The sequence below is a fragment of the Microtus ochrogaster genome (assembly GCF_000317375.1).
Source record: "Microtus ochrogaster isolate Prairie Vole_2 chromosome 14 unlocalized genomic scaffold, MicOch1.0 chr14_random_3, whole genome shotgun sequence".
Classification (NCBI taxonomy): Eukaryota; Metazoa; Chordata; class Mammalia; order Rodentia; family Cricetidae; genus Microtus; species Microtus ochrogaster.
This window is the reverse complement of record NW_004949098.1, coordinates 11,084,723-11,098,670: the sequence shown is the minus strand read 5'-3', so window position 1 is coordinate 11,098,670 and position 13,948 is coordinate 11,084,723. Positions and strand designations below refer to the sequence as shown.

At 44.5% G+C, this 13,948-nt stretch overlaps 1 protein-coding gene across 1 annotated transcript in view; it reads right to left on the bottom strand.

The window, feature by feature from the left end:
* Window positions 1–7,396: 7,396 nt before the first annotated feature.
* Kcmf1 (potassium channel modulatory factor 1) overlaps window positions 7,397–13,948 on the bottom strand; it is a 63,879-nt gene continuing 57,327 nt past the window's right edge. Inside the window, exons 5-7 of the mRNA XM_026787993.1 lie at window positions 13,488–13,662; window positions 12,274–12,556; window positions 7,397–8,721 (exon numbers count right to left, since the gene is read on the bottom strand). Coding sequence (XP_026643794.1) covers window positions 8,460–8,721; window positions 12,274–12,556; window positions 13,488–13,662 — 720 coding nt within the window. The 3' untranslated portion in view covers window positions 7,397–8,459. The remainder of the gene's footprint in view (window positions 8,722–12,273; window positions 12,557–13,487; window positions 13,663–13,948) is intronic.

Sequence of the window (13,948 nt, the reverse complement as noted above, 5' to 3'; positions counted from 1 at the left end):
ATACATATGTGCATTTTGAAGAGGTCACAGAGAACATCAGAGAGAATCCTGTTTTCTAGAACCACCTGTTACTTCAGGTCACAGGCCAGAGACTTTCCTTAGACTTGAGTCACACTTCCTGGGAACCCCTTAGATGTGGGAGTGTCTATTTCTTGTTTTTATCCCAACTAAAGCTTTTTGTCCTTTTCTTTTTTTCATTTTTCGAGATGGTTTTTTTGTGTAATAGCCCTACTAGTCCTGGAACTAGCTTTGTAGACGAGGCTGGCTTTGGACTCACAGAGATCCACCTGCCTCTGCTTCCTGAGTGCTGGGATTAAAGGCGTGCGCCACCACCGCAATCGCCGGATAGTGTAAAGCCTTTTCAAGCCAACTGTGTGGTGGTTATCAGAGCCATGGGGACACCAGTGCCACTGTTGTTGGTTGGTGACACTTTCCCAGATGGGGCTGTAAGAAGACTAGGAGTCCACTCTGACTGGATTGTACAGACTGAGCCAAAATCAGCATAGTGCCAGGTCTTGGTGTCCCCAGGTCTGCAAGTTGGCATTCAACTGCTGCCCGGGGTCCAAGGGGGGCTGAAGGGGAAAGTGCTAGGCTTCTTTAGGCCAAGGATGTGAAGGAGAGAGGGTCTCACCACAGGTTCCCACAGGATGGGGAGACAGCCAAGAAGCACCTCAGAGACAAAGACTGTTGAGTTTGCCTTTGCCACAGGGAATCGGGTTCCTCTACCAAGACTCATCAGACCAGATTATGGCCACATTCGCTCATGTCAAGAGACATCTGGAGTTGCCCCAAACATACCAGAGGTGGTCCCCTAACCTATGTTGTAAAATGGGGCCTTTTGGAACACTTCCAGGGCACTCGGGGGCTGGGGTTCACTGGTAGAATGCTTGCCTTTCACACACAAAACTCAGTGTCCCCTCTCAGCACTGTGCATGCTGGGATTCCCAGCCCTTGGGAGGTGCATGCAGGAAGATGCAGCGTTCTGTAACTCCTGTAACACTGTGGAACATGTGATTTGAAGTGACGCGAGCCTGAGTTCCTGCGCTGTAACCACTCATATTTAGTTCCAGAATAAGCTGCCTTTTATCCCTATTGAGGTGAGGAACACTTTTGTTGTTTTTGCTTTTTGTTTTGTGTTCTGAGACAAGGTTTCTGTGCATAGACCTGGCTGTCCTGGAACTAGCTCTGTAGATGAGGCTGGCCTTGAACTCAGAGGTCTGCCTGCCTGGGTGCTGGAATTAAAGGCAGGTGCCACCACTGCTTGTGTTGACACCATCATTGTTCATAACGTCTCCAGCTGAGTTCCATCCTGAGCAGCACCTGCTAACACCTGGTCACAGGATTTACATGCACCTAAACACTGAGTACTTCACCAAACGATGCCTAAAATTCTGCCCAAAATGGCTGTAATTATGCTGACAGCATCCTCCTCCCAACAGTATGCTAGGCTGTGGAAAGCAATTATTTGTTTTACTGTTCTAGAAATTGTAGGATTAGTGGAATCATCATTTAGCCCAGCCCACCTCTGTCTGATGTTGCACAGGCTGAGGGCAACGTAAAACAGCCATGCGCAGAGTCTGACCCCAGGGCTGCTGTTGGACAAGTACCCTAGCGAGTCTGAGCCAATCAGGTGAAGAGTCCACATGTACCAGTGAAAATCACACTGCTAGAACCCAGACCCGACATTGCTCAGGCCCTGCCTTCTGCAGCTGTGCCTCCTTCCTCCTTCAGAGCAGATTGTCTAGGCTCTGATCCCAGACATAAGGTACTGATATAAGACATAGGGTGATGGGCTCCACACCTTAGGTGATGGATACATGCCCACTTCCCCTAGGAATCAGTGACAGCTTGACTACAGCCCATGCTATGGACCACGTGGCATGGAACCTTCCCCCTCTTCTGAAACATACAAGGGAACCCTGATTTTGCTACACGGTAAGATCATGTTTCAAAAAAAAAAAAAAACAAAAACAAAAACAACCCTCCCCCCCCCCCACAAACCGGGCGGTAGTAGCGCATACCTTTAATCCCAGCACTCGGGAGGCAGAGGCAGGTGAATCTGAGTTCGAGGCTAGCCTGATCTACAAGAGCTAGTTCCAGGACAGGCTCCAAAGCTACAGAGAAACCTTGTCTTGAAAAATAAAAACAAAACAAAAAAAAACCCACAAGAAAAACTGAACTGCTGAACTGGGGGCCTTTGTTAATGAAGTTATCATCTTGCCTTCCTGAAGGCTCTCCTGGGCAAAGTGGCTCTCAGTGCTGGCAGGTGTACGAATCCGTGTCCTCACTCACTTCCTGGGCACAGGTGGGCTCCTTTCTCAGTCACATCCTTACACAGTCTTACCTCTGGGAGAGTTCCGAACCTGCTTCAAGGAAAGCCCGAGGACCAGGAGAGGTACAGGTAACAGAACATGGTGGATGGGGTGGGGATGCAGCTCAGACGGTAGAGTGCTTGCCTAGCGTGCACAAAGCTCTGGGTTCTACCCCTGGCACCACATAAACCTGGCATCTGGCACCGTGGTGTACTCAGAAGGTGGAGGAATGAGGACCAGGTCATCCTTGGGCTACACAGCAAATTCAAGGCCAGCCTAGGATACGAGACTGTCTCAAAAGGAAACCCTATCCACAGGGATAGACCCATTGCTGGTGGCAGCTTCATGTCACTCTTACAAGGCCAGGTTCCAAACACTACCATTTGAATATGGCAGGACAGCCAGGGCTACACAGGTCAGGATACAGTGACAATGTTCCTTTTATATATGTTACAAATAAGTATGCAAAGAATCCCAGTACTTGGGAGGCAGAGGTAGGTGGATCTCTGTGAGTTTGAGGCCAGCCTGGTCTACAGAGCAAGTTTCAGGAAGGCTCCAAAGCTATGGAGAAACCCTGTCTCAAAAACTCAAAAAAGTGTGCTAGAATAGAGAGCTAGACTGCAGAGCCAACACATATACAAAGAGTAGCCCTTTCCTTTCCCAGTTGTGAACCTGTAATTTTCTAGAAATGTCACAAGATATTCATTTATAGTAAAAGACATATCATAAACTGGGCAATAGTGGCACACACCTTTAATCCTCGCAGTCAGAAGGCAGAGAGAGGCAGAGCTCTGAGTTCCAGGACAGCCAGGGCTAACAAGAAGAAACTGTCTTGAAAAAGTATTAAAAAAAAAAAAAAAAAGACACGTCTTAACCGTCTTGTGACTTAGTTTTCCCAGTGTGTAACCCTATCAAAGGCACCTCTAGAATCACTATCATATATAAAATGGGGTAAATTCTTTAGTAACACTTGGATTTGTCGGTGTCTCACACCTGTATCTGCATGTGCCTTGCTCTTTCCAAGTCTACGAATCTGTTAAACTGTATAATAAACTCCAACTTTGCTTCATACTGGTTTGTCCTGAACTTTTCTGTGTTGATGCCAAGAGTCTTGGCTTTAGCTGGGTGGTGGAACATGTCTTTAATCCCAGCAGAGACAGGTGTATCTTGGTTGAGGCCAGCCTGGTCTATAGAGGAAGGCCAGGGCTCAGAGAAACCCTGCTTGGAAAAGCAAAAACAACCAACCAAACAAAAAACACCGGAAAACCAAAACTAAACCAAACAACGAAAATAAAAAATCAAACTTGACTTCCACTAGGGTGAAGGCTCCAGTAGAGAGGTCCCCATTGCTGTAGACAGCACACAGCACTGTGTCTCCGGCCCACCCCACTGTCAAGGACATGCACGGATGGCGTGGAAGGGTGGCTCATGTTCACAGGGGAGTCATGCCATTGCTTGCTAGGGAAAGTCTGGAGATGGTGCTCCTTGTGACCAGAAGGATCTCTTAGAATAGCCACCGCCCAGACCTGCAGGAAGCAACCTCAGATTATGTGCATGAGACTGAGCACGGCTCATAAAACACTTGCCCACCATCTGCAGAGTCAGGAGCCACTGGGGCACAAAACCAGACTCAATGGATCCTTCCAACCAAATCATTGCAGTAGTTAAGAAAACCAATTGAACCACTACCCACCCAAACACCTCATGTGCAGAGGTCATTCTGGGAGGCAGACTGTTAACAAATTTTCATCACCTAACATAGGGCCTCACCATGTGGCCCCGACCTACCTGGAACTATGTAGACCAGGCTAGCCTCAAACGAAGTGATTCGCTGGCCTTTGAAGCATAGTATCTGTTTGCAAAAGGATTCCTTAGAGTGTGACTGCTAAGCTGTGGACGGACTGGGGGAGGGACTTCAGCTGGAGGAACCAAGGTTTTAGGACAAAGACGGAAAGGTACTTATCATGTCTGCGGCCAACATAAAAAAGAAATTGGATTTTTACACTGTTCTGAAAGCAAAACAGAAAAGCCATGAGCTAATGGGGCTATTTGGTGCCAGTGCCACACTGCCACACCTAACCAGAGTGTGGCTGCAGTCTTGTGCTCTATCCTAACTTTCCCACTCAATGGACACAAGGCTATTTCTGAGCTGGTTAACATTCCCCCATGTCCCATCTTGGAGCATGAGGCTGAGACCAGGCACAACCATTACTTTCTGCAAGCATTAATAATTTTTGCAAGGGGGTGTAGAGTCCTGGCTTACTTTGGGAGGGTATCTCAAAAAATCTAACTAAAACAAGGTGGATGCATGTGGTGGCCGAGGCAGGACTGTTTCGTTAAAACCAATCTGGAGGACAGTTTCAGGAAGAAACTGCATATGGGACCAGTGTATCCCCCAAACTGTGGTTAGGTTGCATTTGTTGACAACGCTACTGTTTTCGCTGTACAGAGTGGATCTATGTTTGAGAACTATTAGGGCTGATGCTCTCCATCATACTAGGGATGCCTTAATGCACACCAGAGCTGCAGAGCTCAACACCTGCATCAGATGCCAATCACAGGTGACATCTTTACAGTGAGCCCCTGCCGCTGCAGGGATCCCGCTCCCAAAGTCCCAAGGCTTCAATCTCCAACATGACCACTAACCCTTTCTCCTACTTTACCCTCTTCTATCTATACCACTCCAGTCCCCATCCACCTTCACTTCTTTATTGCCTTAAGCAGGACTATGAAGGCCTGATGTCTGCCTTTCTCAGCAGGAACAATGCACAGAGAGGACTCTGCGGTCATATCCAGTTTTCTCCTGGGAACGAGCTAGGACCTAGCCAGAGAACTCAACTGGCTAGATCAGAAGACCCAAGAGGCTTGGTGACCTTTAAAAACCTATCAGCTACTAATGAAAATGCCACACTTAAATATCAAGAGGGGAAAATGAAGGGCTGAGAAGGCACAGGCTATCCCAAACTATATTTGGAGGTCATGAGTATTTCTTACAGAAGAATCCATTACTTTGGCCAGTGTGGGCCAACACTCAGGGGGTGGAGACAGAGGCAAGTAGATCTCTGAGTTTGAGGCCAGCCTGATCTAGCCTGATCTACATAGAATGCCTCTCAGAGTCCTCCGCTACTTTGTGAGTTACATCTAACCCTATCTCCAAACAAAAGGAAACAAGATGCATTCCAAGAAACAAATGAAACCACCCAACTAATCCAAAAACAAACCAACCACCACCTGAGTATTTGGTTTAGCAAGTCTAGGTCCTAATCCTGTAAATTAAAGTGAAACAAAATAGCGATGCCACCTACAGACGCTGGATTCCACTGCAGCCAGCACAAAATTGGATCTTATGCAGAGCCACCTACAGACGCTGGATTCCACTGCAGCCAGCACAAAATTGGATCTTATGCAGAGCCACCTCCAGACGCTGGATTCCACTGCTGTAGCCATTTCTACCTGTCCTCTACTCCTTAGAGTTGAATAATTTAGAGAAGTCGATGAGAAAAAGAACCGAAACCATGAGATGAGTCAACACCATGCTCCAAGTTCTACACTCCCTATGGTTGCCCACAGGGTCCCTTCACAAGGTCCAGGCATTCAGGGTGAAGTGGGAGTCTCGGTGCACTGCAGTCCACCCTGCAAACCACACAAAGGCACAAGGACACGACAGACACACTCTGAAGTCTACATATTTTTGGCTTTTGCAAATCATAAAATTAAGCTCCTTCTTGGACATCTTGAGCAAAATTAATTCCAAACAGGAAGTAAAAAACTGTAGGAGGACTAACTACATTTATCTCATGGATCTCCAAACTCACAGCAAAGAGTTCTCAAAACAGGATCCTGTCCCTTCCTGCAGAATGATGCAACCTGTTTAGTCAAGTACTACATCCCACAATATGAGGATTCAGGAACTAAAGAAAAAGGACACGAGAATTCCAAGGGCTTAAATATATTTTATATAATCTGTGTCTTTCTATCCTAAAATAATACATTACTAGTGGTTACATACAGGATGAGGTGAGGTATTTGGAAAATATCTGATAAAAATAATTAATATACAATATTCTACATGAGACGAAACCTTATGGATTGCAAGGCCTTCTGAAGGGTTAAATCCACCTTCTAAATTAAATTGCCCCGAAAAACCTTTTAGCTGTTCCCTAGAACCAAGCTGAAAAAAGGATTTAAGGTTTTCCCAGAATTTGTGCAGAAGAGGGTGAGTACACAACCGGCAGTTACTCTTTCTCACACCCAAACCACAATCTCCACGGTTAGCACAAAAAGTAAAAAAATAAAAATAATAAAATAAATAAAATAAAAAATACCGCATTTGAGATGTTAAAAAAAACAAACCTCTGAATAATGGTTAGCTTAATTCAACACCAAAGAAATCAAGTGGCCAACAGTCTTGAAAACGCTTTATTGAAATGTAAGTGATGTGCAGGTGCTTCTGAAATGACCACAGCGGGGAAACGGACTTCTCAAGCTCCTCAACAACCAACGAGAAGAGAAAATACTACTAGACCCGACTTCTAGTATAACAGAAGCCTGGTACAAGGCTTTCCCTTCAGAACATCCCATCCCGAGACCAACGAAGACAGCTACTGGATGTGAAGCCGGCGGAGTCTCAAGTATCCGAGGAGAAGCAACAGTTTCTTAGACATGTAGGGTGACTTCTGGTTTTTGGTACATTTGGATGAACATGGACTTCACAGTTCTTGAGAACACCCAGGGGTTCAAGTCTGTATGCTTGTCATGAAGAAACAGAGAGGGAAGGACAAGATGGCGGAGAGAGAGGAGAGCAACAGAAAGAAGGGCTCCCAGGGAAGAGGACTGGAGCCAGACATGATTAAGTTAAGTATAGTTAGAAATTTATCAGAAGCTGTGCACCTTTTTAAAAAGTTCTAAATTTACACTGCAAAAACTGCCCCCATCCTCAGACCCGCTGTCCCTTTCTGGAGCTAGTGTGAAAAACTGAAATAAAAAGCACCCATCCTCCAAACCCCCTAACAACCCAAGAAGGCTCTATTTTTTTTTTTTTTACACACAGGATTAATAATAGGCATATAGGTGGCATGATTCAATTAAAAGGCTTTACTTTTTATGCCAGGAAAAAAAACAATAAATAAAAGGTGCTAAAATTAGGATTAAGAATTTGGTTGACAAAACCTGGGAAGGCAAGTCCTCATACTGATCTGTCTCAGCAAACTACAAATACATAAATAACGCAAAGTATGATTGAGAATGTGAGATTCTTAAAAACATGACAACATAATTCAGGTTAACTTCGCTGAATAGTCAATAAATGAAATTCATCTACACCTGAATGAACATGTTTAACAATCAAAAATTTTTAAACAACCACAAAAAGTAAAAACTTCCAACAAACACAAATGATATCTGTTTAAAGGGCACAGAGATGCCCTGCAGCACACCCGCCTTTACTGTTGTCTTCTACTGACGAGCTAGACAGGCTGGGCTCCGCAGGAACAAGATGGTTAACAGGCAACAGGACAGTCACACAGCCAAGTGCCACACCTGGCTAGGACCCCCAGGTTTCACTGCAGAGCTGGCTTTGTCCGTAGGAGGCACATGTATAAGGGTGAGTCAGGCAGAAATTATTCAAAAGCTACTCTGCCCTGTAACCACTGAATAATGTTGGAAAAGCTTTGGGCTTTGTACCTTATTTTTTTTAATTTTATTTAAGTTTTACTCCTTGTATTTAATTTTTCTTAAATAACAAGGCCACTGAAACTCATGCACGCTGCAAAAAACCTCATGCAGTAGTTAGGTAAACCATCCAAGCAGTTTTTATTCATTAATATTCATAAATACACACAGCAGCTTCATTAGAGATTTCAATTTCCTCTTCAGTTTGAATGTGGAATATTAGGAGAGCCTTTTGCATGTCAAGGTACAGGAAGCAGAGATCACCCTGCACTGCTACCTACATTTACCTGCTAGAAGTAAAAATTAGTTAAGTGGAAATGATTATCATATATATTTTCTTTCTTCCTTTTGAATGTACACAATGTAACAAGAGTGACAGACCTGAAATTACAATCACCAAACAAACCCAGGATAGCTGTTGTCCACTTTCATTGGCAAATACAGCACAGAGGACATTGTCTGCGAGTGGGGAGGTCATCAAAGAGGAGGTGGTGGAGGCTCATTTCCTTTATTACTCTCTTTTAAATTTAGGTTTTCTAAAGCAACATCTAAAGGCATAATATCTACACAGCCCATAGCACCAAAATCTGCCATCTCCCCCCGCTCGTCCTCATCTGAGGACGAGCTCTCTTCACGCACTAATGTGGACAGAAGGAGCTCCTGGACAAACAGGCTGCGGTCTGCACGCTCGCTTTCCATGGACTGGCGCTCTGCTTCAGACATTTTGGGATCATTCAACCTGTACAGGTAAGAAGAAAGACTGTATTGGTAAAGTCAAAGACTTACGCATGGTGAGGTCAAGTTCTACAGTTTGCATGGAATGAGCAAACGTTCTGGTCTCAGTCTTGTGTAGATAGATCCCCCACTGTGGAAGTCATGTTCCTCCTGGCTTGCAAATCTGTGTTCAATGGATTCAAGCAAACACAGAAATAAAAACCAGCTGACAGTCTAGTCTACCTCTGGAGAAAGGCCTGATGGAAACCTCTCTGAAAACAAACAAATCTGCTTCTGACAGACCCTATGCTTGGGAAGATCCATTAAGATATCCTAATCTTATTTTACCTGTGGGGCCAGGCAGTGGTGGCCGAGGCCTTTAATCTCAGCACTCAAGAGACAGAGGCAGGCAGATCTCTATGAGCTAGAGGTCAGCCTGGTCTACAAAGTGAGTTCCAGGACAGGTTCCATAAAGTTACAGAGAAACCCTGTCTTGAAAAACAAACAAAAAAATCCAAACACAAAAAACCCTAAACAACTATGGGAAAATTTGCTTAGCGTCAGCATTGATCTTATTCTTCTCCAGTTTCAGTGCCAAGGAAAGCAAGCAGCTGCAGCACTGGGTCAGGAAAGGAGCAGAACAGAGAGGATTAGGCAGTGAGGGCCGAGGATGCACACATGACAGGCACTCCTTCCTAAGAACACAGGCGAGCTCACACTGCCCCCTGGGCAGCTCGCCCACTGGCACCCGCTCCTGTTGTCTGTAGGGCACCCCACATCACAGAGAAAGCACACGCTGTGACTGACAGCAGGCCCAACTCTGGGCTCTGTGTACATCACTCTGGCCCCAGCGGTAGCGATTTATCATTTTACAGGAAGCGGAAACTCAAGCAGAGATTAGCTAACTTGCTCAAAGTCTCAGTTAAACACCACCAGGGAATGATGAGATCTGTGGCTCAGATAAGGGAAAAGCTAAACTACAGAGCTCAAAGGGGATAAAGTATGTGGGGGCAGTCACCCAAACGCCACAAAAACCATGCTGAAAGGAGAACTTTAACGTCACAGGGAGAACTAGCAGATTGGAGTCTGAGTGACGGCTACGCATTCCCAAACCGACTGTCAAAGTGCTATGAGCTGACTTGTTTCCTATGTTCTCAGCTTTGGAAAAGCTTTGGTCAGTGTGGGGAGGGATCTAAAAGTCTAATCTGTAACAGAGATACAGGGAGAGAGCAGACATAGTGTCAAATGAACTAGGGACGTCAAGAGAAGCCTTGGCTGTTGGAAAGCATTCAAACTCAATACTGTTCCAACTTTGAGGAAGTAGCAAAAAAAAAAAAAAAAAAAGGCCTAATTCTTGAGGGGCAGATAAAAATCTATAAGTCAGTTTTGTTTGAGACTGAAAAAGAACTGTTCAACTTAAGATCTTCAAACTAGGGTTAGCTAAACTAGCTGGTCATTATCAAGAGATAGAATCCTGACTTAAACACTCAACCAATTCTTAACATGTCAACTATCTTTGACCTCCATGGAAAACACTGTGTCCCTACAGTCAGTTCCAGGATAAAATGCACACATCACATGGAATCCGCCCATAGAGCAGACACCCCTGCAGATGCTGCAGTTGCTTTCCTGGTTCAAGATTACATATGCTAATATCTCAAATTCCAAACAACAAATAAACTCGAATTTGGCCTCTAACTACTATGTTACCAAGGATTATCCTGAATTCTTTATTTTCCTGCCTTTACCTTCAGAATGCTGGGATTGTTGGGCAGTAGTGGTGCGCCTTTAATCCCAGTATTTCAGAGGCAGAGGCAGGCAGATCTCTGTGAGTTTGCGGCCAGCCTGGTCTACAAGAGCTAGTTCCAGGATAGGCTCCAAAGCTACACAGAGAAACCCTGTCTCGAAAAAACTGGGGGAAAGGCTAAATGTATTAAGTACCAAAGTTGGAGCTCTGGAGTCCCCAAACACTTGTCATTCTATGTCTACACAGTATTCCTACCTATGCAGGTGATTTAAGTGGGAGATGAAATGATAACAGTTTCTTCTAAGGTCCCAAAGAATTGTCGTACACACTGTAGTTTACAGACTTGATCCTCATGTAGTCAGACTCATTAGACAGCTGAGGACAGCCTTCAACTCCTGGTCTTCTTGCCTCCACTTTACCAAGATAATCCCAAATTAAGTTTTTCATGGACTGGTTTTCATGCAGTAAAAAGATTTATACCCAAGTGCTCAAAGTCACCTGTCTAGTCCCTTTGGTAGTGTTCCAGACTGGTCATCAACTCACAATGTGGGAGTGCACATTGCACGCTAGGCAAGCACTCTGTAACAGAGCCACAGCCCAACTCTCCACTTTAGAAGCACAAAACTTCAGTCAGTGTAATGAGATTTCACTGTATGTACTGAGTATTACTGATACCCTGATAAGCCATTTTTAAAAGTTAATTTGGGGTACTAACTTTAAGAATTTAAATCTAACTTTGGGAAGTCCTAAAAGAAAACCTCCATATTATGAATGCTTTTGTTCTTGTACATATCTGTATATGTGGTATGTATGTATATGCTTTACAACTGCTCAGTTTGTGAAGGCGAAGTTGGCACTGGGCATCTCTAATGCTCTCTACCTTACTCTTCAAGACACCGTTTCTCAATTAGATCTGAAGCTCCCCAACTGCCTAGACTGGTGGTCAGTGAGCACCCCAGGATTCTTCGACCTCCTGGGGCTGGGATAACAGAAACGTACTACTGTTTATGGGTGCTGGGATCTGAACTTAGTTTCTCAGGCTGACGCAGTAAATACTCTACCCACTGAGCCATCTTCTGATAGACTCTAGTGGAAAATCACAAACATTAATTACAAAATATATTTAGATGATAAAGAACATATTAATACAAACAACACTGTTTTAACCGTTAAGTGAAGTACAAGAAAGGAAAATATTTTCAATGATGATCTATAACTTATGAACACAAAGATCAACATATTTATCTGAAATATTAGTTTTCCATGTTCCTGGAAAATATTTAAATACGGGATTTTTACTGAAGGACTGTGAGTTGTAATGGTCTGATCAAACGCAGAGCTTTTTGGTTTGTTTGTTTTTTTTTTTTTTTTGAGACAGGGTCTCTCTGTGTAACAGCCCTAGCTGTCCTGGAACTCACTTTTAGATCAGGCTGGCCCCCAATTCACAGAGATCTGCCTGCCTCTGCCTCCCGAGTATTGGGATTAAAGGCATGAGCCACCACTGCCCAGCCCAAAGGTAGAGCATTTATTTATTTATTTATCGTTTATTATGTATACAATATTCTGTCTACATGTGTGCCTATAGGCCAGAAAAGGGCACCAGATCCCATTACAGATGGTTGTGAGCCACCATGTGGTTCCTGGGAATTGAACTCAGGACACCTTTGGAAGAGCAGGAAATGCTCCTAACCACTGAGCTATCTCTCCAGCCCCCAAAGGTAGAGTTTTTAAGCAGATGTATTTATATACATAAAAAGGAACAGCTTACTAGACTGGACAGTGCTAATGAAACCTTATTTCTCCAACCCATCTATGACAGTAAAGAAATACCTTGTTAATAGGAACTGGGAGTTCTGGAGAGCCTGCTGGCTGTTCTCCGTGTTGGTTGTGTTGGCTGTGGCCGTGGACTGTGTGATTGTAGTGGTGACACTGCTTGTGTTAGTGCGCCGGCTTGCGTTGCGAGCTGTCTCCAGTTGTTGCCGTGCTGCCTGCGCATGCTGCCGCTCAAGTTGCAGCTGCATCTGCAATTGTTGCAACTGAGAAGCGGAAGGGCCTGAAGAGTTAAGCTGTCCTCCTGCAGAACGTCTCACTCCTGATAACTGAGATAACAGCTCTGCCAATGGAAATATAGACAACTGATCAACTTGACTCAGGAAAACCAAGAGCTACATGTCACTCTTTCAGTGGAGAAAATCAAGTGCTGTGAACAGTGGAACATACTCATGACCCAGGGACCCAATTCCAACATACAATTATGCCTGCTTTAAGCAGAACTTAGGAGAACATTATTACATAAAGTACACCTACACTACTTATTTAGACTGAAGATCCACCTACAAGTGCGTTCATAACCAAGACCTCTTAACTGAAGCAGCATGAATGCAGGGTCAAGCCTCTGTTTACTCTAGTTCCAGCTCTCAAAACAGGGTCCAGTACCCGTCATCAGCATCCACTCATCTCTGATCATTTAACCAGAGGAATTACAAGGGTGAAATCCCAGAGCCCAGGACATTTTTAAGCGTGGCCTTACATTCTGGCTTCTGCCTTGCTAGTATCCTTGGATGCTGCTGTTCCAGAACACTTGTCATTGTTCTGCAAGGCCAGTCCTCCCCACCCGCAGAGCTTGACTCTGCTCTATTCAACCCAGACTCTTGTTTTAGTGGAGCTGCTCATATTGTTGCAGCATCATCTTTTAGTACGTTCTACAACAATAAAGGTCTCAAACCAGGATACTCATTCCTACTTTCTTCCAAGAAGAGGCAACTGAGTTCCTTGGTCCTTGAGATGGAATTCTGGAGGCCTTCTTCACTCTGAAATCTTTCCTAGAGACCTTCTTCTGTGTCATTTTCTCCCCTAACCTCTTAGAGAAAGGCAGTAACACATGGCCTCCCTTACATCACCCACTTACAAAGGTCAGACTTTTAAATATTTGGAGGGATGCAAGCGCAGGACCAAGTGCTAAAGTAGAACACACACCACACAAAACATCTCTAAAGGAGCTCCCCACTCCCTGCCCTTGCCACTAAGAAGTGGAAACAACTCACCAGCTATAGGATCCATGGCTTCTCTACTGCTGGGAGAGTAGGAGCTCTGCGAGGAGGAGAGCCCGCCAGTGGAGCTGCTAGTAAAGTGCATGTTTGATCTACGCGCACGGGGGCCTCCCAGCCCCCGGCCGGGGTGAAACATTCTACGTACATGCCGAACACCACTCGATTCATCGTAACAACAGTTAAGGAAAGAATATTTTACAAAAAGAAGAGACAACAAACATTTGAACTCTTGCTAGCTGGGAATTCCTAAATTGTAAGCAGTTTAAAATAGCACCTTTATCTTAGAATATAAAAGTTTCAACTCTATGAGGCATGTTAACCCTAAAAAAAGATACTCAAATATAAAGCAACAGGTATAAATGGGGCATGGTAATACATGCCTATAACCCTAACTCTTAGGAGGCTAAGGCAGGAAGACAAGTAAAAAAAAAAAAAAAAAAAAAAAAAAAAAAAAA